The 22,168-nt window shown below is 36.0% G+C and overlaps 3 protein-coding genes across 7 annotated transcripts; 2 read left to right on the forward strand and 1 right to left on the reverse strand.

Annotated features, from left to right (window-relative positions):
• Positions 1 to 335: 335 nt before the first annotated feature.
• LOC135683114 (uncharacterized) lies at positions 336 to 7,170 on the forward strand. 4 transcript variants are annotated; one of them, XM_065198280.2, is made up of 8 exons: positions 336 to 663; positions 792 to 950; positions 1,742 to 1,917; positions 3,489 to 3,689; positions 4,232 to 4,581; positions 4,749 to 5,179; positions 5,557 to 5,627; positions 5,978 to 7,170. In XM_065198280.2, exons 1-7 carry the CDS (start codon positions 360 to 362, stop codon positions 5,613 to 5,615), a joined length of 1,680 nt encoding a protein of 559 aa, XP_065054352.2. In that variant the 5' UTR covers positions 336 to 359; the 3' UTR covers positions 5,616 to 5,627; positions 5,978 to 7,170. The 4 variants fall into 4 exon arrangements, with proteins under 4 accessions (XP_065054352.2, XP_065054353.2, XP_065054351.2 ...); XM_065198281.2 differs by having other exon boundaries at positions 6,383 to 7,170; XM_065198279.2 differs by having other exon boundaries at positions 5,557 to 7,170.
• A 418-nt stretch (positions 7,171 to 7,588) lies between these two features.
• Positions 7,589 to 9,049, reverse strand: LOC135683456 (3-mercaptopyruvate sulfurtransferase-like). Of its 2 annotated transcripts, none has more exons than XM_089109463.1 (2): positions 8,415 to 9,049; positions 7,589 to 8,030 (listed from the first exon to the last, which is right to left on the reverse strand). In XM_089109463.1, the coding sequence occupies exons 1-2, from the start codon at positions 8,893 to 8,895 to the stop codon at positions 7,600 to 7,602; spliced, it is 912 nt and encodes a 303-aa protein (XP_088965589.1). In that variant the 5' UTR covers positions 8,896 to 9,049; the 3' UTR covers positions 7,589 to 7,599. The 2 variants fall into 2 exon arrangements, with proteins under 2 accessions (XP_088965589.1, XP_088965588.1); XM_089109462.1 differs by having other exon boundaries at positions 8,409 to 9,049.
• Positions 8,981 to 22,102, forward strand: LOC135683113 (leucine-rich repeat-containing protein 43). Its single transcript, XM_065198276.2, has 16 exons — positions 8,981 to 9,120; positions 9,961 to 10,165; positions 10,928 to 10,982; positions 11,108 to 11,295; positions 11,476 to 11,586; positions 12,454 to 12,584; positions 13,583 to 13,703; positions 14,826 to 14,943; positions 16,417 to 16,493; positions 16,863 to 16,986; positions 17,812 to 17,910; positions 18,492 to 18,704; positions 19,215 to 19,279; positions 19,822 to 19,939; positions 20,681 to 20,827; positions 21,225 to 22,102. The coding sequence occupies exons 2-16, from the start codon at positions 10,070 to 10,072 to the stop codon at positions 21,467 to 21,469; spliced, it is 1,908 nt and encodes a 635-aa protein (XP_065054348.2). The 5' UTR covers positions 8,981 to 9,120; positions 9,961 to 10,069; the 3' UTR covers positions 21,470 to 22,102.
• Positions 22,103 to 22,168: the final 66 nt, after the last annotated feature.

Here is a 22,168-nt window from a genome sequence, read left to right on the forward strand (position 1 = left end):
AGTTCGGGGGAGTAAGGTTCCACGCCAGATTAATATGGTTACTACATTCGTAGTTTTTGGTGAATTGTTTTCCAGCTATTGAAATAGAAGCAAGAGCTGAAACTGCGCAGGCGAATAGCGCCTGCCAGGAATGGTATGAAGGGTCATCCTGTTCCTTTTCACGATTGAAGGCTATCAGGTCATCTGCCCATATCTCAACGGGGGGTGAGCTGAACGGGATATTCCTCCCAACAGGTTCTATTGTCCTCGCTTTAATATGTAAATCCGCGGTTATTCATTGACCAATGAAATACGTTTAGGGAAAGGACGCCCCGCCTTCACAGTACCGCGCCCTGACATCTCAGGGCGGCGGTGCGTAGATGCTATGCGCGCGCGGGTCGAATACCAAGGACCACGTCGCAAACATGGCTGAAGCAGGGAAAGATGTAAGGCGACAGTACGACGAACTCGCTTTTGATAACTTTTTCCAGCGTTTCAGTCTTGTAGACCTAAAAGATTTGTTTATCGAAAATGGTTTCAGAACATGCAGAAGTTTGATGATTGTCACCGATGATGATTTGAAAGAGATCGGCATTGCATCCCTGGGACTGAGAAAAGAAGTCCTCGGGGCGGTCGAAGAATGGAGGAAGCCCTTGCTACAAAGAACAGGCAATTCAGCCCCAGGTAATTTTATTGCTGTCTTAGACTGAATTTCTTTCCCGAAGTAGTAATAATCTTATTTAAAAAGTTTCTGATTTGTTTATATTGTTATCTGAAATCCTAAAAAGGACATTTGTGTCTTTTTTCTGCAGACAGAAACCAAAAAACAACACCGATAACAACATCGCAGGCTCAGTCACCCAGTCTCACTCAGCACACAAGCAGGTCCCCGCCAGACTCTAAAGAAAGACTGCCATTGCAAAGTCCGAGCCCAGGACAGTTTGTGTCACCCGTCATTGCTAGAGTTAGAGGTAATCACTTGGTTCTTGTCGTTATTTGTCGATATTTGCAACAGTGGTTTCAAATTTAGGCCGGGCACAGTACCAATAACGAGTTTACCATTCAAACGTTGCTATTTTTAGACCACCCACTGGGTATTGTTTATAAACAATTGAAATATTAATTACTTAGTGTACAAGTGTTATACCAGTCACATTGTTGCCACTTCTTTTTAGTAAAAAGTGAGATTGGACAGTCGCCATAGTAAATGAATTAGAATCTCGCACTGTTTGCGTACAGCAATCTTTTTTGAAGAAATTCCCGGTGATAATAGAACCACATGTAACTGAAGTTCGGCATATATTTTAGATTGATATATATCAGATCGATTACAAAAGAATGATTTTTATGAATGATAAATTCTTGATATTTTTCTTCGAGTCAATCCGTTGAAATATCTGCAGAGATTAATGTTAACGCCAACTTTTATTAAGAAACGATATCTCAAATTATCTTGTGTTATTAAATTTTATCAACTTAATAAAGTTTTTCTAATTCCTTTTCAATTAAGTTGCTTTTACAATAAATCTTGAACTACATTTGTTGCAACACTAAGAACCTGTTCTATGTTATATTATGTTTTGCAAATGTTGCTCATGTTCCTCAAAACTTTTTTCGTGAATTTTTAATCTTCAATGAAACAATTAATCTGTGACTTTTTATATGTGGCCTAGAAGTGATCAAGGCAAGAAGCAAAAATTTGCATTATAAGCAGAACAAGTTACTTTTGTATTTCTTATCATGCTTTTAACTTTGTCCATAGAATCCCCTGGCCAAGGAAGCCCGTCTTTTGTTGTTGCATCAAGCCCATCCAGCCCTGGAGCAGAAAGATTTCACAGAATCAAAAGGAATGAGTCATGTCCTTATCCAGAGTGTACTTGGGCAGGGCTCTCTACCCATTTCCATTGTCTTATTTGTTCCAGCTTTCATACAAATAAGGTATGCAATATATACATTTTGGTATCAAGTTTTATATGTACATGTTGTTAGGTTGATGATCATCAAAAAGCTTCTGTAAGAGTGGCTGAAGGCAACATTACCTACACAGGAAATTATGCAAAGAAATTATTTATTTATTAAAGGTAATGTGTCCAGCTAAAGCAAGCAACTCTGTGGGGCTTTTCAGAAACATGTGATTTTTCATATCATCGCCCCAGCAAGTACAGTTTATTTACCCTGCTGTGACGCTTGCTTTTTATGTGAGCAGTTTTGCATCGCAAGAATTCAGACCAATCGCAAGCCATTATTTTGATGTTACTTGACAAGTTTGGTGTATGCAGTCCTTTTATATGGACACATTACCTTTAATATAGCTTATTTAGTTGTGTATTAGAAATGACTGAAGTAGATTACTGTTATGTTTATTCTGTGAATTGTACTATATGAAGAAGACTGACTAAATATAAGAACCAATGAATTAGCTTTTTCTTCTTTTGAAATATATCAAATCTGTTTTGCATATTACATTATTAAGTTTTGAAACTGTAATAATTAGTAAAGCTATAGTACTATTTCACTTTCAGGAGCAGTAAAATGGGTATTTAATAAGTCATGTTCTAATGTATTTTGGTAAATTGGTTTCCACGCCTTTTCTTAATGGTATACTATCTTGATGGTCAAGTTTCTTGACATACTTGATGCTCATGTACCTGAAAATTCAAGGCATTCTATAGCCATTTTGCTACCTCTTATTTCAATATGATTATAAACATGGTCTGGAGTGTATGCAAGGATACATCTCATAAAATTTCCCTATCAGCATTTGCTGCATGATCCCCTTCTTAATCTAGACTGAGAGAATTCGAAGGCACATACAAAGGCATGACCATGGTACTGATAATTCAAATGACCTGGATGAATACCAAAAAGTCAAAGCTGAACATTTCTTCATTTTTGGTGGGAAAGAATGCCCAGAACAGTGCAAATATAGTGAGCAAGGAGTGAGACACTTACACTGTAAACATTGTGATTGGAGAACAAAAAAGGTAGTGATAAGATTTTGTGTTTGACTTTACAACAAACAAATTATGTTTGCTGCTGCAAAGGCAAAACAGCAAATTGCAAAAGCAAAACAATTCAAAAGTTTATCTGTCACACAAAAGCCACATTGTTGCTGTAACTTGCAAGCTACCATTAGATTTCTAAGAAGTTTTTGGCAATCTGGGGGAATAGTGGTTCAAAATTTTTATGAAAATGTATCCTTGTGTGCTCTCTTGAAAACCATTTTTGATATAAAGTGGAGTTGCAGCAACAGTGTGGTTTTCTGTTTATAAGAGCTGGGTGATGCATTAGCAGCCATGACAAAATATTTTCTATTAAGTTTTCTCCAATTATTTTTTCGCCCCAACTTAAAAAAATTGTGAAGGTAAATTGCCCAGATAAAAGTTATCAATCAGTTTTTAATAGTGGCTGCTAATAATCACTCAGATGTGCCTAGTTTTGCACAAGGCCACCTGAAGCTGCAGAGGACAAGTGTGCAGCTCACATTTTCTTTGTGCTATTTGGTCTAGATGGGAAGGGTCCGAAAACATCTAAAGGCGCATAGTGAAGCACCTTATGATGCTGAAACTAACCAAAGACAGGAAGAATACTATCAAATCAAAGAAACACAGTTCACAATATTTAATAAATTCTGTCCCGATATGTGCAAGTATGCTCAACAAGGCATTAGACATATCCACTGCAAACATTGTGAATGGAAAACTCAAAAGGTACTTGCTTTTAATACCCGTCAATTTTGCTTTCTCTATCTTGCAATCTTTGAGTAGAGATACATTAAGGAAACTGAAACATAGTTAACATGTTTTAATGAGTTGTTGTGATCACAATTTGCAGCTTTCTTTTGATATTTTATATTTTGTGACTTTTTTCACAAGAGAAACATTCCAATTTTTTAACATTGTGTTAAATACTTCGTTTTGCATACTTGCTTTGTTTTTGTTCAAGTTCCCTTTTTGAACCATGCCAGTACATTCATGGTACTTTTTGAAGGTTTATTGGAAATTCTGTGAATCTTTTTTTAATACTACTCTTTGAATCTTGTTTAATACTTAATAGTTTTTAAACCATTGAAACCCCCATTTTTCATGTGTCAATTCTTCAGTATTTTAAAATCATCATTAAAACCAACTTATTTCCTTGTTAGAAGTTTCTCTAAAATATTTAAAAGTTTGTTGGTGTTTATCTTTGGATTGATTTAACCTCAAATTTTATTACATCTTTGACCTAAAATTCCTTTGAAATTTTTCCCTAGTTTGACAGTCGCTTGCTGGCACATTTTAAGAGCCACCATGAGCGACTTCTGCTACAGTACCAAAGCAGTCAGGAGCTTGGTTCACCTGTAACTACAATGGCCAATATCCGAACAGTGAGTCCACTGCCAACAATGGCAGTTCAAGAGGCTGTTCAGGTTGCAGATGCCCATGCTGCTAACCATGATGGCAGTAGTCTACCCCGCCCACCAAAATTAATGAAGATGGACACACCTGATGGGGAGCGTGCAGTAGCAGTGCACATGCAGCAAAGTGGATACATGAACCGTGCTAATAGTGAGGAAGAAGGAACAGATGCCTCCATGGCAGAAGGAGAGGTATCTCAACACAGGTGAATTTATAAATTTGAATAACCAACATAATATCATCTAGATTCTTGCCTCATTTAATTAGTATGTCCCAGGAAGTGTACATTTTTTGAATTCTAATGGTATTTAATAATAGTGACTGGCTTTCCTATTTTTTTGGAAATATCAACCATCATTTTGTTCTATTCAGCAGCCGGTACAAATGTATGGTTTGTGGAGAGACACAAGGTCTCCGCTCTGCTTTGATGAGGGAACAAAAAGGTCGGAATGGGCCTGTAGATTGGAGCAAAACAAAACAGCTATTTGCTTATCATCGAACAAAAACAACTCAACCAGGAATACAATGGATTTGTCAAAAGCATATTGAGGAGTTTGTATATTTTTCAAGGGCCTATCTCAGCCTTTGGAGCACAGCTGGTGTCCATCAGCAGTTGCCAGCACCGTCACACCATCATCAGCAGCCACAACATCTACAACAACAGCAACAACAGCGTGCATCACCTGAGAACGAAGGAGAAGTTAATGAGAATACCCTTGTTTCAGGTATGCCAGTTTACTTGATGTTAAATGAGCACTTGAATGAGCAGTTCAAAACGGAACCAGTGGAATCAACAGAAGAAGGTGAAGATCATGATTAACTTGTTATGCTAACTCCTGCTTCCAGTTTATTTGAGTACCATGATAGTCCTCCATGGACTGATATGTGCAGCAGTTGCAGCATTTGTTCTGTGCTGATTCTGCTGCATGCACAATCTCACACCTTATCACACAGGTAGTTGTAATGTAGCAAATGCCAATTTTAGATTTTTAAGGCTTTTTAATATTGATTTTTACTTGAAGACCCCCTAGAAACTGTTGTGACAATAGAAATAGGCAGTTATATTTTGTGTCATATGGCATTACAATTTTCCTTTAGTTTTTAGAAAATAGCCTCACAGTTTTAGTTTTTAGAGATTTGTAGGCCGAGCTTTAATATCTCCCTTGGCCTATTTCCCCAGAAATCATTATACTCGGACCAAGGATTATCAACCCAACTGATTGTGATGGGGGTAGGTGAACCCTAGTGCAGGTAATTCACCACCATTGAACCGGTTCAGCTTATCAGGCTGTTTCTGGTACTGGTCATTTTCTTGTCATGTTTCTCTTATTTTATCTGAGACACAGATGAATTTAAACTCATATGTCGAAGCAAGTTTACCCTCAGTAACTGAAAGGGATAGCTTCTTCAGAGTTTTTTTTTAAGTAGTAGACGATATCCCTTAGGTAAAAATTTCAAGTTTATTTTTATGCTAGAAGCTTGTCCATCTTCAAGTACCAGGATTTTGAGACATTAAATTCAAGAGCAACTTCATATATGCTGTATTAGCTTGAATTTTGTTTACATTGCTCAGGACTACATAATTTTTTTATATCAACAAGTGGGAATTTGAAAAACAAGTCAGATCAGATCATTATTTTGGTCACAAGAGTTGCATTCATAATCAAGACACAACTTATAGAGTTCTATTTTTGGAGTTTCTGTTTATTCAGATTTAGATTGCTTTTTATTATTGACACTACACATGTATCTTGTCCTATTGTTCTATAATAGAAGTTTCAAGACAATATATCTACTATGTTTGTCTTGACCTTTTAGAGAAATATTTTGCATCTTGTAGCTATCTTTTCCCTCAGTGTGATAGTTACAGTCTTTACTGTAAATAGTAGGAAAAGATGAGTTTCTTAGCTCATCATATTTCTGTTGTAGTTACTAATGCATAGTATCAAAAAGATAGAGGTGCTTTATTGTATTCTATTAATTTTTGTAAAACTTTTTGCTTTAAGATTTTTGTTTGATCTTACAACAAACTCAAAACTTGTCTGCGGTGGGGATCTTACAACAAATTCAAAACTTGTCTGCAGTGGGGAGTGACTGCCTAGCAGTGATGGGATAGAGCTTCATCAAAATTGATCCAATGTTATTTAAGTACATAGGTAACCAAATGTTGAAAACCAAAGAAAAATGTGATGAAGTTTTTGCTATTTCAGCAGATTGAACATAAGACAGACTGGCTGAACTTCTGCCGTACTTAGGGAATTTGGGGCTCTAAGCTAAGCAGATGAGACCCTGTCCCCTGGTATAATTTTTCTGATATTGGATTTCTAATTGATCATTATCATAATTTCATGTTCCATAAAGCTTGTGCCAAGTCATTATTTTGGTTTCAGATGAAGATCCCCCCCCCCCCATTTAATCTAGACCTAAGTCATTTTGTATGTTGTTCCAAGCTAGTAATTAAGCATGTCTTATCAAAATAGCACATTGCATTTACAAATAATGGCCAGTAAAGTGCAATGAGCATTCAACAGTGACTTCAAAGTGATTGCTAGCTTTTGTGTAGTTTATGTGACTTAGTACATGTATGTCCTCATTCAGATAATATAGGATATTCTGTATTTTCATTATTTTAATCAGATGACTGAAACACAGCGTAGGCTTTTAAGAACTGATGTAAATTCACTGCAGCACGTTGTATGTATATAATTATAGGTAGCTTTTCATCTGGAGCTCACTGTAGATGACCATCTATAATATAAAGTAGTTCTTCTGGAATTGAGTTTCTTTTGATTGATACTGTGTACTACCTTACTTTAATATACTGTGTACTTGTAAACCTTGCATTGGCAAGTTGTTTTCAATGTTTTACAAAGGGAAAGAACTGTAATGCTATTTACAATTGAAGTAAGGTATTTTGTGAGTTTGAAATGCAAACAAAAACACATTTTGTATTCAGCACTGGAGATCATAGAAAAATCTTAGCCACCAATCAACTCCTTCAATTTATCATTACATGCAAAACTATTATTTACCCATGCTTACAATCATTTTCCACTTACATTCACTATAATCCTGGCTGAAAACTTCCAAAATAATTTAATCAAAAATTAGAAACAAGATTTATATAGGTTCTTGTTTTTGTTAAGAGTTTACCAGCCTATGTCAATTTTGATTTGTTCTGTTTGAAACATATTATTGTTACGGAATTCATGATCAAGAAAGATCAATCTTTTTCTATCAAGGCTGGTATCCTAGTTGCCCATTCTGTCCAAGAACCATCATAGACTGGGATCTCTTTGTTTGAAGAAACATAAACAGATAGTGCAAGAATACATGCAGAAACTCCAGAGCCACAAGATGCAATCATGTCTCTGCCTAAATCAACACCCTTTTCCTTAAACAAACTTTGGATTTCATTAGCTGACTTGAGCTCTCGAGACTCATTTAGGCATTCCATGAAAGGAACACTAAGCGACCCAGGCATATGACCACTAGGAATCTCTGGTCTGGGTTCTGGAGATGTTCCATGAAATCTGCCATTTGGTCTTGCATCAACAATTTGGTAAGCATTCTTTGCCTCAACGATCTCTTTTATTCTTTCAAAACCCTTAACCATTTCAGGGTGAAACTCTGCAATGAATCCAGACTTCTTTCCTAAAATAATTGGGGAAAATAAATCACTTAAGCACAATAAACAGCTCTCCACACAAGAAAGTTGAAACATTTGATTATCACATGCAATTCTAAGTGCTCTGGAAAAATTTGAATCAAGATCAATGATTTTAAAATACATTCTTACATCTATAGCACGAGCCCTAACTCTTAGAGAAGGACTTTTAATATAGTGTGGCATGTTTCAAAATTCCAAAGTCCTTATCCAAGCGTTTCTAATAACAATATTTCATCGTAAGACTCTTAAAGCTACCATGCTTACCTAGCAAGTCTGATAAAATAAAAACAAGAATGCATTATAAAAAAATCAAAGGATCATGTGCTAGCACGATAACTTGTGTCTTGTTAAGCAAAGCTCACCGCCACCTTTCGCATTCTTGGGGTTTTCACCACACTCTACTGGAAAGCCATCTTTTATCCACTTAGGCAAACCACCATCCAAAACTGATACTTGTGTGTGACCAAATGCTCTAAATGTCCACCAAACTCTCGGTGCTGAAAACAAACCGAATTTTGGGTGGTTGTCATATAAAATTATATGGTGACTGTTGGTAACCCCGAGGTCAGAAACGTAATCTTGAAATTGCTCAGCAGTAGGAAGCATATGGGGAAGACTAGTGCTTTTCTCGCTACAGTAATCAATGTCGAAAAACACCGATCCTGGTATCCTGGCATCGATGTGCTCTTTAGCAGGGTTTCTCCCTGCACTCGGAAGATCCCATGTTGCATTAAGTATTCGGAAGTTTTGCGCAAAATCTTGTGCCTTCATATGCTCGTGTAGGAGCTTTGTACTCATAACTGCTGGGATTTTCTGCATTGTAGCTATGTTTCTAATAATTCGATTCATGCTAGCACCGTTCAGAAAGTGTTTTTAAGGCAACATTACTATATACTGCGGTGCGGTGCGGTGGTCACAGAAACCAATAACCTCATTGCTCATTGACAAAAACACTGTCGGTCATGTTGATTTGTCCTCGTGGCGAGACTGAGGCCAAGGTCACAATGGCTTCCATTACCATGGCACCCAATTTAGATTGTTACAAGTGAACAACATCCACGAGTATTTATTGAGGTGAGAATTCCTGTTTCTTTCAACTTTCAACTTCCATTTAATTTAATTTGAATCTGAAACTCTGCGCATTGACATTGGTTATCAAATAATAATGATCATCGTAGCAAATAGCAGTGCAGATCGTAACGTCGCTCGCCAGTCCAAAAATCCTTGTCTGAAAAAGCAAAACATACCTAAATAAAATAGGGTCCTGAGGGCTGCAGCTTACAATTTAGATCAGTGGCACAGAAGTTTTATTGCATTTCTCTGCAAAGTATATCTCAAAGATCTTAGCGTGACACCACCCAGTATGTAACAGAGTGACTGTGAACAGATAAACCGGTGCAAAGATTATTTGGTGAACTGTTTGTGTCTTAAAATTTGGCGAGCAAAATTTGGATGGTGCGAAGATCGATGGTACCTAAATTCAAGAAAGATTCAATTAATACATGTGCAAGCAAGCTCAAGCAAACTTTTTTGATGAAGGGAATAGGGAAGTAAAACAAACCAACAGTGGTGGCCCAAATTGGATTCTTTGTTTACTGTTGGACCAAATTGGCAAACTTAGCCTTCTACTCTGTCAGAGCCCCCCCCCCCCCCCCTTCCAACTCTGTTAGCCTTGCAGCTAAGCAATTCTGATTGGTAAGAATTTTTGGGTTTTCTTTACAATGGTAGTGATGTATCTTAAAGTTAGTTTACATCCCTGTTTTATATATTTTCTTGTATAATTTTCTTTGGCTTGCTTCCCTGTATGATATAACAATTGATTTCTGTTCAATGTTGAGAAGTGTTGGTATGACAAAAATTTCAGAAATTTGTTCTGCTTTTTTGTATGTTATTCAAGATTTTTGATTTTTTCAGATTCCCAAAGAAATGGTGAAAAGAAGGCAAACAAAATTTTACCACAAACACACTTCCCTGAGCAATTCAAAAAAGTTTTGAACAACAGCAGTTATCAATCAACCAAACAATGTCTGAGGTTCCTGCCTTAACATTTGGTGAAGCATTTGATTACAAGTTGAAAGGTTTATGTATTGATGACTTTCCTTGTGGGAATGGGAACTGGGTATGTTGAAGATGGTTTTTGCATGGATTCGTATTATATTACAATTTGTCACAAACTTGATGTTTATGGGAAATAATTTAAATCAAGTATCCAGATCTTTAATGCAGATACCTTTACCTTAAGCTTTGTTCCTGCAACCAAAGATTTGGCTTTAAGTGGAACAACTACTGTTGACTCTGGAATAGATAGGGGATCTGTAATGAAGGGCATAGGCGGAGAATTTCCCAAATTATAATGAATGGGGTGTGTAGCTGGAGCTGTCCTTTTGAATCGGAAACAGAAGGATGATAGATATGATACTGGTTTCTTAAAATAGAAGAAAATATATTTATTACTTATATTAAAGTATAATGAAGACTTAAAGCTCTTAAAGATGTTTTACTCTAACTTCCAGTTCTTGATGTGTTTCTTTTCCCTTCAACAAGCTCTGTGTATTTATCTTGAAGTTTTTTAAAAGACAAAGCTTTAAAATAATAAATGGATGGTGTGGAATTAGGATGTCATGAGTGGATTATTTTAGAAAGATTTAATAAGCAGGGGAGGGGATATTTATTCCAGACTCAAAAGTGCTTGATTTTGTTTAGCATATAAGTTTGCTTATGAATGCTCAACATGACATAGATCTTTTGTATGGTATTTATCTGCTAGATTGATTATAAATTGCTCGTCTTGTAAGTATGAGGTAAATTTGTTGTTTATTTTTATGTGTGAGGTGTTACTTACAACTTTTTCTCTTTATTTTATATTTAATTTTTGTCATAGAGGAGTGGAAATACTTGGAGATGTGACTCTCCAGATCTGCTGAACCCAAATAAAGGTAAATGCAAGCATTTTTGGATTTCAGTTGCTCATTTGATTTTTTTAGTTTATTTAATAATAGGCTGTCTGTATCTAATATAATTAGGGGATTTTTTTAATCACATCTCCTTTCTTACTTTGTAGATCCTAATGCAAATTGGGAATCAATCCAATCTTTGATTGAAGTTTCATCAATTGAACCCTTCTCAATGAGTGCTGATTGGAGTGAGGATATAATTGAACTGAGAAAATTAGCTATCACAAATCCTGGTCAAATAACAAGATATAATATTTTCAAATATTTTACAAGGCTGCAATTGATTGGAATGAATGTAAGATATAGTTCTATCAGATGCAAATATAGCATTTTATTTTTTACTTAAAATCTATTCAATTATTGTAAATCTACAAAACCTGTCAAACCTGTTTAGTGACAAGAACCATCACTTTTTAATAATTATCAGTGTTAATCGAGTCATAAATGCTTTTTAGAAACATGCTTATATTTTCAGATAAACACCATTGATGAGAGCTTGCTCAAGTTTGCCAATCTCAAAGAGATATCACTCAGTGCCAACAGGATAAACACCATTAATCTAAAGAACATACCAAAGAGCCTAGAGGTAATCCTATTGGTGAATTGGATCATTTTATAAGAATCTCAATTACCTGGCCTTTCTGTATTTTCCCATTGAATTGGAGAAGTCCCCTATCTAAGAAACCCCCCGATGTCCCCCAGGTGTCTGCCAATGCTCTGGTCCTCTCTAAGAATGTTAGATTTTTTCACCCTCACAAACAATTCATTATTCGTCCTTGATTTATGGTATTGCTCTTGTATTTGAGATGGTGCTGCCAAATCTTTTTTGTATCTTCTTGACAAAATCCAATTAACAATTCAATTGCCTCATCAACATCTCTAACCTTTTACAAGTCTGTTTAACCCTTTCTGTACCAAAGATTGGTTGCTGCCCTATCAATTCATTAGGTAACCTTTAAAGAACTGTGAATGAATGGGATGCACTACGCCAGAAATTAATCTCTGCCCCTACCAAGGAGTAATGAATCAATTATACCAATACCAACAGTTTGCACCCCAACAATGGAACATGTGTAAGGTCAAGTATCCCATTATCAATTTTTGAAGGGTTTATTTAACCCATTTAGTCAAATATTTAGCCTATTTAATGCTATGTTGCACATTTTCAATTCATAAGATAATCGAAACATAGATATAATGACTTCATTGTGGGAGAAGCGTCAACGACACTAAACCTGGTGAGAGCCCTGGGGAGAGTTATCTTTTTTTATTAACGTGCCGACACCCTGGAATCAGATTGCCTGAAGATCAATTTTCGAAGGGTTTATTTAACCCATTTAGAAAATGTTAGTCAAATATTCAGCCTATTTAATTCTATGTTGTACACCTTCAAATACAACAGTTTTAGTCATATTCATAAGATAGCTATCCAACCACTATTTTTTTCTTCAAGGTACTTGAGTTGTATGGCAATGATATATCAACTATCGAAAAATTTTGCTGCAATCTTTCAAAGCTGGTTCATCTTGGAGTTGGTTGTAATTCACTTCAAGATATTTCGGCGATGCTCCATCCATCGTGTTGGTAATTATTTATCTCTTTTTCCTTTGCTAAATGAATTGTTTGTAAGTCATGTGACCCAAAGGGCCGCAAGAGGGAAACCTGGCTCCTTATGTGTACCTTCCTGGTGATTGTGCAGTTTTCCTGTTCATATCGTCAGTCAATTTCTCCTAGTCTCTGATAATCTCATATCGAATACCGTTTAGTGTATTTTCCCATCATAAGTAAAACTTGAAATCCATCTGCCACAGAGCAATGCAGCCACGTAGCTGCAGGGGGGCACGGGGGGCTTTGCCCCCCAAATGAAAATTTTGACAACAGCTTGCCTCCTCTGGCTACAGTTTTTCCAAATGATATTTTGAAAATTTGGCATATTTATAATTCCATGACCTTGATTTTGTCCAAATATATCTGTTTGTTATATATCTGTTTTCTTGTTTTAAAGCCTACCCCCCTGAGGTATGGTTCTTGCTCGAGCAATGACCTACAGCCACGTGGTTGGAGCAATGACGGAACTAAAATAAACAAAAGTGTGATTAGTAAAGAAAGCTGTTTTAATCTAACATAGGTTAAAAACCTAAAAAACTAAGGCTAGTGGGGTTTGATGCTTTTAGAAATTCCTAAGGAATTCCCTTTAAAGTCAGAATTTGCACACATAAATAATATTACATAACGATCCTCTTTTGTCACCTGATGAATTTACTTATATCGTATGCAAGTCTCCAATCATTTGTAGACACCAAAAATTATCATATATTTTCTACAAGCTTTAAGGATAAGTTATTAGCCTTCTTCTCGTTTTGAAATGCAGGCCAAATATGAGTTGAAAATTTGCAGTTAGCCGTAAACTGGATGCTTTATTGAAGCAAAAAACAATGCAGGTTTGTTTAATTGCATAAGGGTGCTTCAAGAACGATATAACCCCTGGGCGTAGAAAACAACTTTTCGAAGCTTCATCACGCTAAGATTATTTTTATTTTAATCTGTAGTTCTAAGGATTCCTGTCCTATTTTGTCTTGCAGGAGGAGCATGCTATCACTTGACTTTTCATTTAACTCTTTGGCGAACCTGAAGGAGACTTTGGAAGCATTAAAACATCTGCCCAAGCTCAGCAACCTGTTACTGATTGGCAATCCTTTATGTGTGAGTAGAAAGCATTGTCAACATTGTCTAGTAATTGCTTTATTTGTGTTGGTTAAAGAAAATACTTAAGACTGGGAAAGGAATCTTCCTACCAATTTTTCCACCTTATGGAAGCTCGAGCCATAATTACGGTTTGGGAGAATTTTCACAATTAGCTGCTTTTTCCATGATTTTTACGACTTCCCCAGGTAAAATAGAATTTGTTGCCCTCGTCATTATTTTCTAGAGTTCGTTCTAAAATTCCTCACCTCCTTACACCTATGTGAGAAGTTTTTGATGATATAATTTTTATCTTTCCCTTAGGCTAATTTCTTAAAATACCGTTCCCTAATTCTGTTTTCTCAAAAACATTTGCATAATTTCCACAGCTCTGAGATTTTGATTCTGGAAATGTTTCTTAATGCGGTTTATAGAATGTACACCCGTTTGGGAAAGCAATTACCTCCCACGACCTTTAAAAATGATTCCTTATTAAACAGAAAATCTTTATACGGGTGTCCATCTAGAATACCAGATGCCATCTGTGATTCTAAAATTTCTCCCTTGTGATTTGTGATAAAAAGGGAGCGTTTTGTGCTGCCTGGTGCGAACTGTTCCCAGACTTGATAATAATTTCATGAGAAAGTTTTTTTGGATAGGCAGAAGATCCCACACATTCATGGGAATAGTGCAAGTTGGTGCCAAAAGTTTCTCCCTCTACAAACAATGTTGGCCAAGACCAGTGAATTTTTTAAAACTTGCGTCAAATTTTAAGATTTATTTTCACTTTCCTTATTTATGTTGTGAAAAAAGCAGGAAAGAGCAGAGGCAAAGCTTTTCTGAGCCATTCTGTAACTTTTTCTGAGCCATTCTGTAAGGCTTGAAGTTATCAATGAAGTTTTTCGGTCATTCACCAATTGCAATAAATCGGGAGATTGACTGTGGCCCTAAGTACAACTAGATGCTGAAGACAGTCTTCAGATATGTACATAATTCCTCAAACTATAGGCTGTTTATGTGAAGCCAAGTTTTATAAGCCAACACACTAGAATCTTCCACGCTAATGAATGAATTGCATCTAAGTATGCTTGCTCATGTAATGACCGTTACACTGAACTGACTTGTGTTTTGTTTGATTTAAAGTTGGCTGCCAGTTATCGAGGGCTCACAGTCGACACATTGAAGCAACTCAAAATTCTTGATGATGTCAGAATCACTGCTGATGAGAAACATCGATTCAACGGAATAGGCAAGATCAGAGGTAAATTGGTGGTTTCATCTTGGAATATTTAGAGAGTTTTATTTTCATTTGAGATTATTTAGAGCGCTTAATTTACATCTTAGAATATTTAGGAGGTTGCAAAGAACGACTGCGTGTCAAACTGATATTTTTTAAGGCGTTTCTTAAGGAACCCATATAATGATAATAATCAAAGTACGTAAAATGAATCAGACCAGCTATTGTATAGACCGAAGGAATTCGTTTTGAAGACCTTACCTGTCACTTGCTCATGATGGGCTTCTTTCCATCAACAACTTGGAGAATATGTTAACTTGCTTAGCATTTTCGACTAATTTTCTGATGGACGTCATACTTTGAAAAGTATCAGACTTAAGGATAAAATGAAAAAGCTCTAGAATAAAACATTTGTTTATAAAGCCATTTAAAGTTTTTTGCTACCCAAAAATACTTGGGAAATAGGTTAACAACTATCCAAAAATTGAGCCAAAATTGCTATCCCACCGAAATGGTATAGTTAGGAATGGAAATTGTGCAAGAACATTCTGTGAACAATTTCTGTGAGACTGCGGAAATAGTTGTAAATGGTGGGAAATTTATTTCATTTATGTTTGTTAAAGGAGACCGCTCTCAAATACAATAGGTCTTATATGGTTCATAGCCTAAACAACATTTTGCCTAAGACAATCGATTTTTTATTATCAAGCATACATTGAGGGTTTGTCAAGTTATATTATGATAATACCATTTGTATCCCGCCGTTTTGATTGATGGCAAACCATCTCATTGTCTGCTCTAAAGTATTATTTTCTATTACCATTTAAGCTAACAAAAGTTTTATGATATTCTCACTCTTATTAAAAATTAGAATCTCTAAGAAAAAGATAAAGCTAGGGAAATGTGATTTCTGTTTAGACTTTCAGCATATGACCAAAAGATTCTATTGTCATTCAAGCTAAGATTCTATTTTTTGGCTGATTTCCCAAAGCTTAACTATATTTCCATCCATTACCTATTTAGGTCTACTGCATCGAACGTCGTATCTGAATTTATACATTTGAATATCAATTTTGTTTTGTCAATATCAATTTTTCAATGGAAAGGAAAGATCAATAATGTGATAAGATCTGTTAAATGGAGGAGCCTTTCGAAGAGGATTTACAAAGAGTTGTAAACGGCATTGAGAAGTTGTAGATTTTTAACCTGAGTGCAAATGGCTTTTTTAAGCCAACAAAAGAAATTCAACTTTATAGGTGTTTTACATTACCTGCCCATCATCCAAAGTTATTTAATGCAGTCACTGCCCATAGCCTTGATATCTGCTACCAATTTCAATGCATCACGAAAGGATGCACCAACGATGCATTTCTGTGGGATTGCTTTATATATACGTAAAATTATCCAGGAACTGCCAAATGCTAATTGCTTATAATTTTAGAGCATCGCGTCGTACCGCATTTCTATTTGTTAGTAAACTTTTTGTTGATTTTTCAGGTATTTCTTACCTTGAAGCAGTATGTGACATCAAATTCAATTCTCTCAAAGGGGTTAGGCCACCATCTGATTCAGCGGTTTGTTTTCTTAATTCGCCCTTTTCTTTCGAACTGATGCTCCCTTCATGAGTTAGAGAGCGGAGGAATTCTATAAACTTGAAATTTATTGCATTTCTAATTGGCCAAAAATCGTTGAAATAGACAATGTATGATATAATTACAGAGAAAAAGGTATGATGTTTGTAATTTCATTCAACATCGATTTTAAACAAGATAAAATCAATACAAAATGAACAAGATCGATATTTTTGGGATATTTTGGAAGATTGTTAGATATAATCTGTTATTTTGTAGAGTAATGTAAGTAGGGAACATTTTGTTACAAACATTGCACTTAAATTGTAGATATCGTGTGACCGATCGTCAACACCTTCTTACCTCCTTTAGGTTGATGGCACTGAAGAGTTCCCAAAAATAGAGTACCGTTATCACATATCCTACCCATTTCTCATTGACGCAGTAGTAAGGAAACAGCCAAAGAGGCAGTGCCGTATCATCGATAACGAACAAGGTTTGGACCCTGATTTTAACGCAAAACTCATATTTTTCTAATCTATTGTATTAAAGTCTTTGAAGAGCAGGGGAATATACCCAATCAACCTCGCCGACAAGCCTTCTGTTTCTTTTGGTTTCCAGATTGTTTAAAGAGTCATCAACATAAGATGTGACAGCTTTGAATACCATTTGTCACTTTCTCTTGGGGGAAGTCATTATTGTTATCGGCAAAATATGCTGATGATACATTTCAAGCACTGGCTGATTGACTCAGAGCACGAGATTGAAGTTTGATCATGTCAGAAATAACTACGAACAAGTACGTTGACACTAACGAACTCCTTCTTACATATGAGACACTGGCAAAGAGCGACGACAAAATTTTATTTGAAGACCCAGATTGAATGTGAAAAGAAGAAGACAAATAAAAAATTGAAGTAATCGAAGACGTCATTCAGCCGCCAACTAGAAGTGAAGTGATCTAGCTTTGCAAATCTCTTGGTCCCAAATTATTAGAGAAACATAGAGATTTTCATTTTTAATGACTAACCATTTATTTTGAATTTAGCCTGGTTTTTGGAGTGAAATGTGTACAGAAGTTTGAGATAGCCTAAACAAGCCTACCTAAACAAGCATACCAAAAGTATCTTTAGGCGTGTACTACGAAATGGTCTGAAAACGTTTTCTCCCGGTTTAGCCAACTCCCGATATAACGAACTATTTTCTGGTCCCCTTCAAAGTTCGTTATATCGGGATTCCACTGTAGCTTGATTTTCCTTGGATAAACAAGCGAGTTTTACACGAATAATAAGTGTTTGTTTTTACAAAATCGCAATTTTAGATCCAAACGAATCCGGTCATGAAATTGAAGACAGGATCAGTGCAAGTGAGACAGACGATGATGTGACACAAGTTGATGTTTGCATGTTGCGCAAAGAAGGTGAGAGTTCAATTCGTCACTGAACTGACTGATAAATGAGTGGAATTGACCTAGAAAAGGGATTGCTTCAGCATGTGCATGTATGATACACGATGACCCAAAAAGTTGCAAAATTTTAAGGCATAGTTGCTTGAAATGTGCTGTTTTCTTATTTGCAATCTACCGAGTGGAAATCCAAATACATCGCTCTTTCCTCAGCCTAAAACATGAATTTCGTTGCGATGGCACGGCCATTATGTCTATCTTTGCCAGACAGTGGCACTTTAAGGGGGTCCAGGGGGGCATGGCCCCAGGCCCCGCGCTTATGGTAGCCAAAAGGGGTCCCCACACCTAAGAAAAAAATAAAAATTGTAAAGAACAAAGGTCAAGCAAATTTTTTTGGCCCCGGGCCCCGCAGTCCCTAAAACCGCCACTGTTGATCGTAATATTTTATCTTTTATAACTTATTGTTCTTGTGTTTTGTAATTTAAGCATACACTTGGGTTTTTTCCAAGAATGTACCAAAAGGCATTTTTTTCTTGCAACATCAAGCATTGCAGCCTTTTTTATTTGAATTAAAAATATATTTTGCCTTCGTTTAGGAGATTATCTATTGACAAGAAAATCAAGAGAAAGAAGCTGGTGTGACGAAAGCATCAATATTAGTCACGAACGAAAACTCGTTTCTGGGGACCTCTCAAACTTAAAGAAACTTTTTTTCGAAGGAATCACGATCAATCTTGTCGAGAACAAAGTTCTTGTAAGTCTGGATCCTCCGGAAGAGACTGCTTCTGTTCTCGGCGATGCAGATCAGGGTAATGTCGCGAGACATTCATTATCTGGTTACTGTCAAGTAAACTTGTAAGAAAGATTTATCAAAAATTATATATCTCCTTGTTAGGAGTTCAAGCTAGATGAAAATTATATGTTTTGTTAGCATAAATATATATTTTGATGTGGAAAATTGGCTTTGAAAAAGCAAACTATTTTTTTCAAAATGTTTGTTTTGAACAATATCTTTCAAAAAGTTATCTTTTTTAATGCTGTTGTAAAATTCTTTACCGGAAAAAATGGACAAAGTTATTTGACTTGTAGCTGAGAATTTCTCTTGACTTACAATTGGGATTTTAATATACTTAATTATATTTTTTAAGAAATCTTTGATATCTTCATCTTTTTGAATAATGTATTATCTAAAGGGTATTTATGCAAATATCACACAGATCAATCGTTTAAAATTTTTGAAAATAATTCGTTCAAAACAAGATGTAACGTGAGAAATCATACTGTGTTTCAAGATAACAATTGATGAATTTATTTCGTAGATAAGACCAACAAAGGGGGCAAACAAAAGGGGAAAGAGAAGCAAAAACAACCTCCGCCACCCAAGGTACATTTCATAAAAGGCATTTCATGAAGATGCTCTAATTATAAATGTATTCTTGTGGCTATCAATGGGGAAAAGTTTGTTAAAAGACAATTCATGATAATTCTAGAATCTTTGCCGAATTCGCTAAATAAATCCATCAGCAATTTTCTCTGATGCAAGTATCATTGTAATTCCATGCATCCAGATTTTCTGAAATTCTAAGCCACGCTCTGAGATCATATTCCATCTGATTGATATTCCATCCATTATATCAAACCACCTTTGTTAGAAAATATCTGAAATTGCAGATCAATATCTCTTACCAATTGAAAGTTGCAACCATGTCTTCCGTGAATTTTTTTCTTTAAAACTGGGCATTGTCATCCCGTTTACAAATAAATAGTGGCATTCGATCTCTTGTTAAATCGAAACCGAATGCACATTTAAGATAAAGTTATTATAGAAATTTTATCGCATTCAGTGTATACAATAACTCGGATCCACTTTATGAAAGCTTGTTTCTAATTTATCAAATTATTGTCAAATTTTAAATTAAACTTTAGGCCAACGCAGCGAAGAACCGAAAGAGGAACAAAGGTGAAGAACTGCCACTTTATGAGTTGTCGCGGGAGTCAAGGACTGTGGCACATATGCATATTTCCTTGGAAAGCTTTTTGAAAGGTATCATCATAATAATAATAATATGACCAATCATTTCGCATCCTGGCTTTCTATACATATAAAAAACCCAAGAAAAGTTCATAACGAGAATATCTTAAGTAAGAGTCAATAGGTCAAGAACTTTACTTGATCAATATCTGGGTTTCATTCAGGATCGTCAGAGAAATGTCTGTCTTTGTTTTTAAGATTACCAACTCCTTGAAATCTTTCATATTTAGAGACAATTTTAAGCTTATATAAACTGGTGGGCGTACCGGTACAACAAGCTGTGCCATAATTCATTAGGCATCACAAAATGAAAGCAAACAACCTTTATTTGCAAACACTTACACATTTACTCCCATTTACACAGCCCCGTCAACGTGCTACTGTGCTAAGAATCTTCTGTAAACTCTATTGGGATTGTGTACTTGCCCCAGACCCGGCTGAAAGCACTACTGGTTTCTCATCTATCCAGCAATCATTAATAGTGTTTTACTAACAGAAAACTTCGTATAGGCCAAATTAGTCCGGACTGGCCATATATCTAAGAGCTAGACTTACGCAATGTTCGACTTATACTTAAGTCAATTAGCCAAACATACGCATAGGATATCTTGAACAACTATTCACTGTAACATAAGCTGGTTTTTGACTTACCTAGAGCGAGCCTTGAAATTACCTAAACCAATGCTACTTACAACTTCATGAAACAAAAGCAGTCGCCAGTTGCCATCATTGTGAGCGATATTTCTTTTGAAGGGACCAGCTTTTTTGAGAAGCAGTGCACTTTCATTGTACCCGAGACAAATGACAAGGTAGGGGAGCCTCAACAGGACGACACCAAAGAATCAAAGACTTTAATAAGCAAGAACCCGCCGGTAGTAGAAGGCAAATCCAAGGGAAGAGGTATGTTATAAAGTTTAAAGCGATGCTAACTTTGTTTATGAATATTTACTAGATACTAATCAGTTCGTAAAACAGAGATTGGAAGTTCTCAATCAAAAGTAATTTGTTATAGCATTTTCCATCTTAGTTTAACCTCACTCTCCTTTCCAGAGGCTATTGTGGATGGGAAAAGGATAGGGTAGAGGGAACTGCGGAAGAAAAGGAAAAGTGGAGAAGCTATGAGGGAGGAGAAGGAAGAAAATTTCTCACTCCCTATCTTCCTATATGAAAGCCTCTGTGGAGGAGAGTAGTTCAACCTATAGTCTTAATACTGTTTACTGTTTTTGGCAACTGTTCTTTGGCAAACATACACTATCACAGGCTCTTGTTCTCAAAATGTTGGTTCTTTACTTCTTAGAATTACGTAAACCATCACCAGCGAATTCTACAACAGGGCAAAGAAACAAATCAGCGCTGTCCCTTAGGCCGGGCAAACCCGAGAAACAAGACAAAAGCGTCAAGACAAAAGACAGCAAACAGTTGAGCGAAATACAAGAAACAGAACTGAAGCCTCCACCTGAAATCACCCTCGAAGTGGTTGTCGGTTTGAATAGTTGGAAAACTGGAAAGGAGGCACAAGAGTGGATAAATAACGCTGTTTAATGCAAATAGCTTCCTAACTTACTTTAATTTATAATTATTGTACAGCGTCTTTTTATTGTAAATACATTGCGTAGTATTACCTGTAAGATGTCGCAGCATTAATCCAAAGTACCATATTTTCTACTGAAAATATAAACCCTAGTACACATTTACACGCAATTTTTCATATTTTTTCTGACAACACTCAGTTAGGTTCCACAAAATGTAGATAAGGAAATTTTTTTAATATAATCCTAATTTAATGTATTTTATAGACGTTTCGTTCGAAAATTATATCTTCTTTCAAAATTGTTAAAATCAGGTTTAAGATAGCACAAAGTTTGCTATCTTGAACCTGATTATAAAGGTAGAATGCCTTTGGAGGGTTTGAAGGTAGTATCAGAATTAGAAATGGCTCGTGTATGACATCATGTGATTTATGAAAAGCAATTCAAAAGGTATGGCTTGAAGTTAAAACTGTTATATCATTTGTTTGCTTTCTAAAGCTAAGGCCTCCTATACTTCTGAGAAAACCAACTTTGTTGTCAAGAGGTGAAGGGGGTCGTAACTTTCAATTGATATCTACCGAAAAAGATACTCACAATTTTTGTCCCTGTTTAATTAATAACTTAGCAAAGAATGACGCTGCAGCCAACAGCCACACCCTCTTCCATGAGATATGAGCCTGCTCCCACGGTACGATACTTCCTTCCCTAACCA

This window comes from Rhopilema esculentum, chromosome 7 (assembly GCF_057945365.1).
Source record: "Rhopilema esculentum isolate cy_ngs chromosome 7, ASM5794536v1, whole genome shotgun sequence".
Taxonomy (NCBI): Eukaryota; Metazoa; Cnidaria; class Scyphozoa; order Rhizostomeae; family Rhizostomatidae; genus Rhopilema; species Rhopilema esculentum.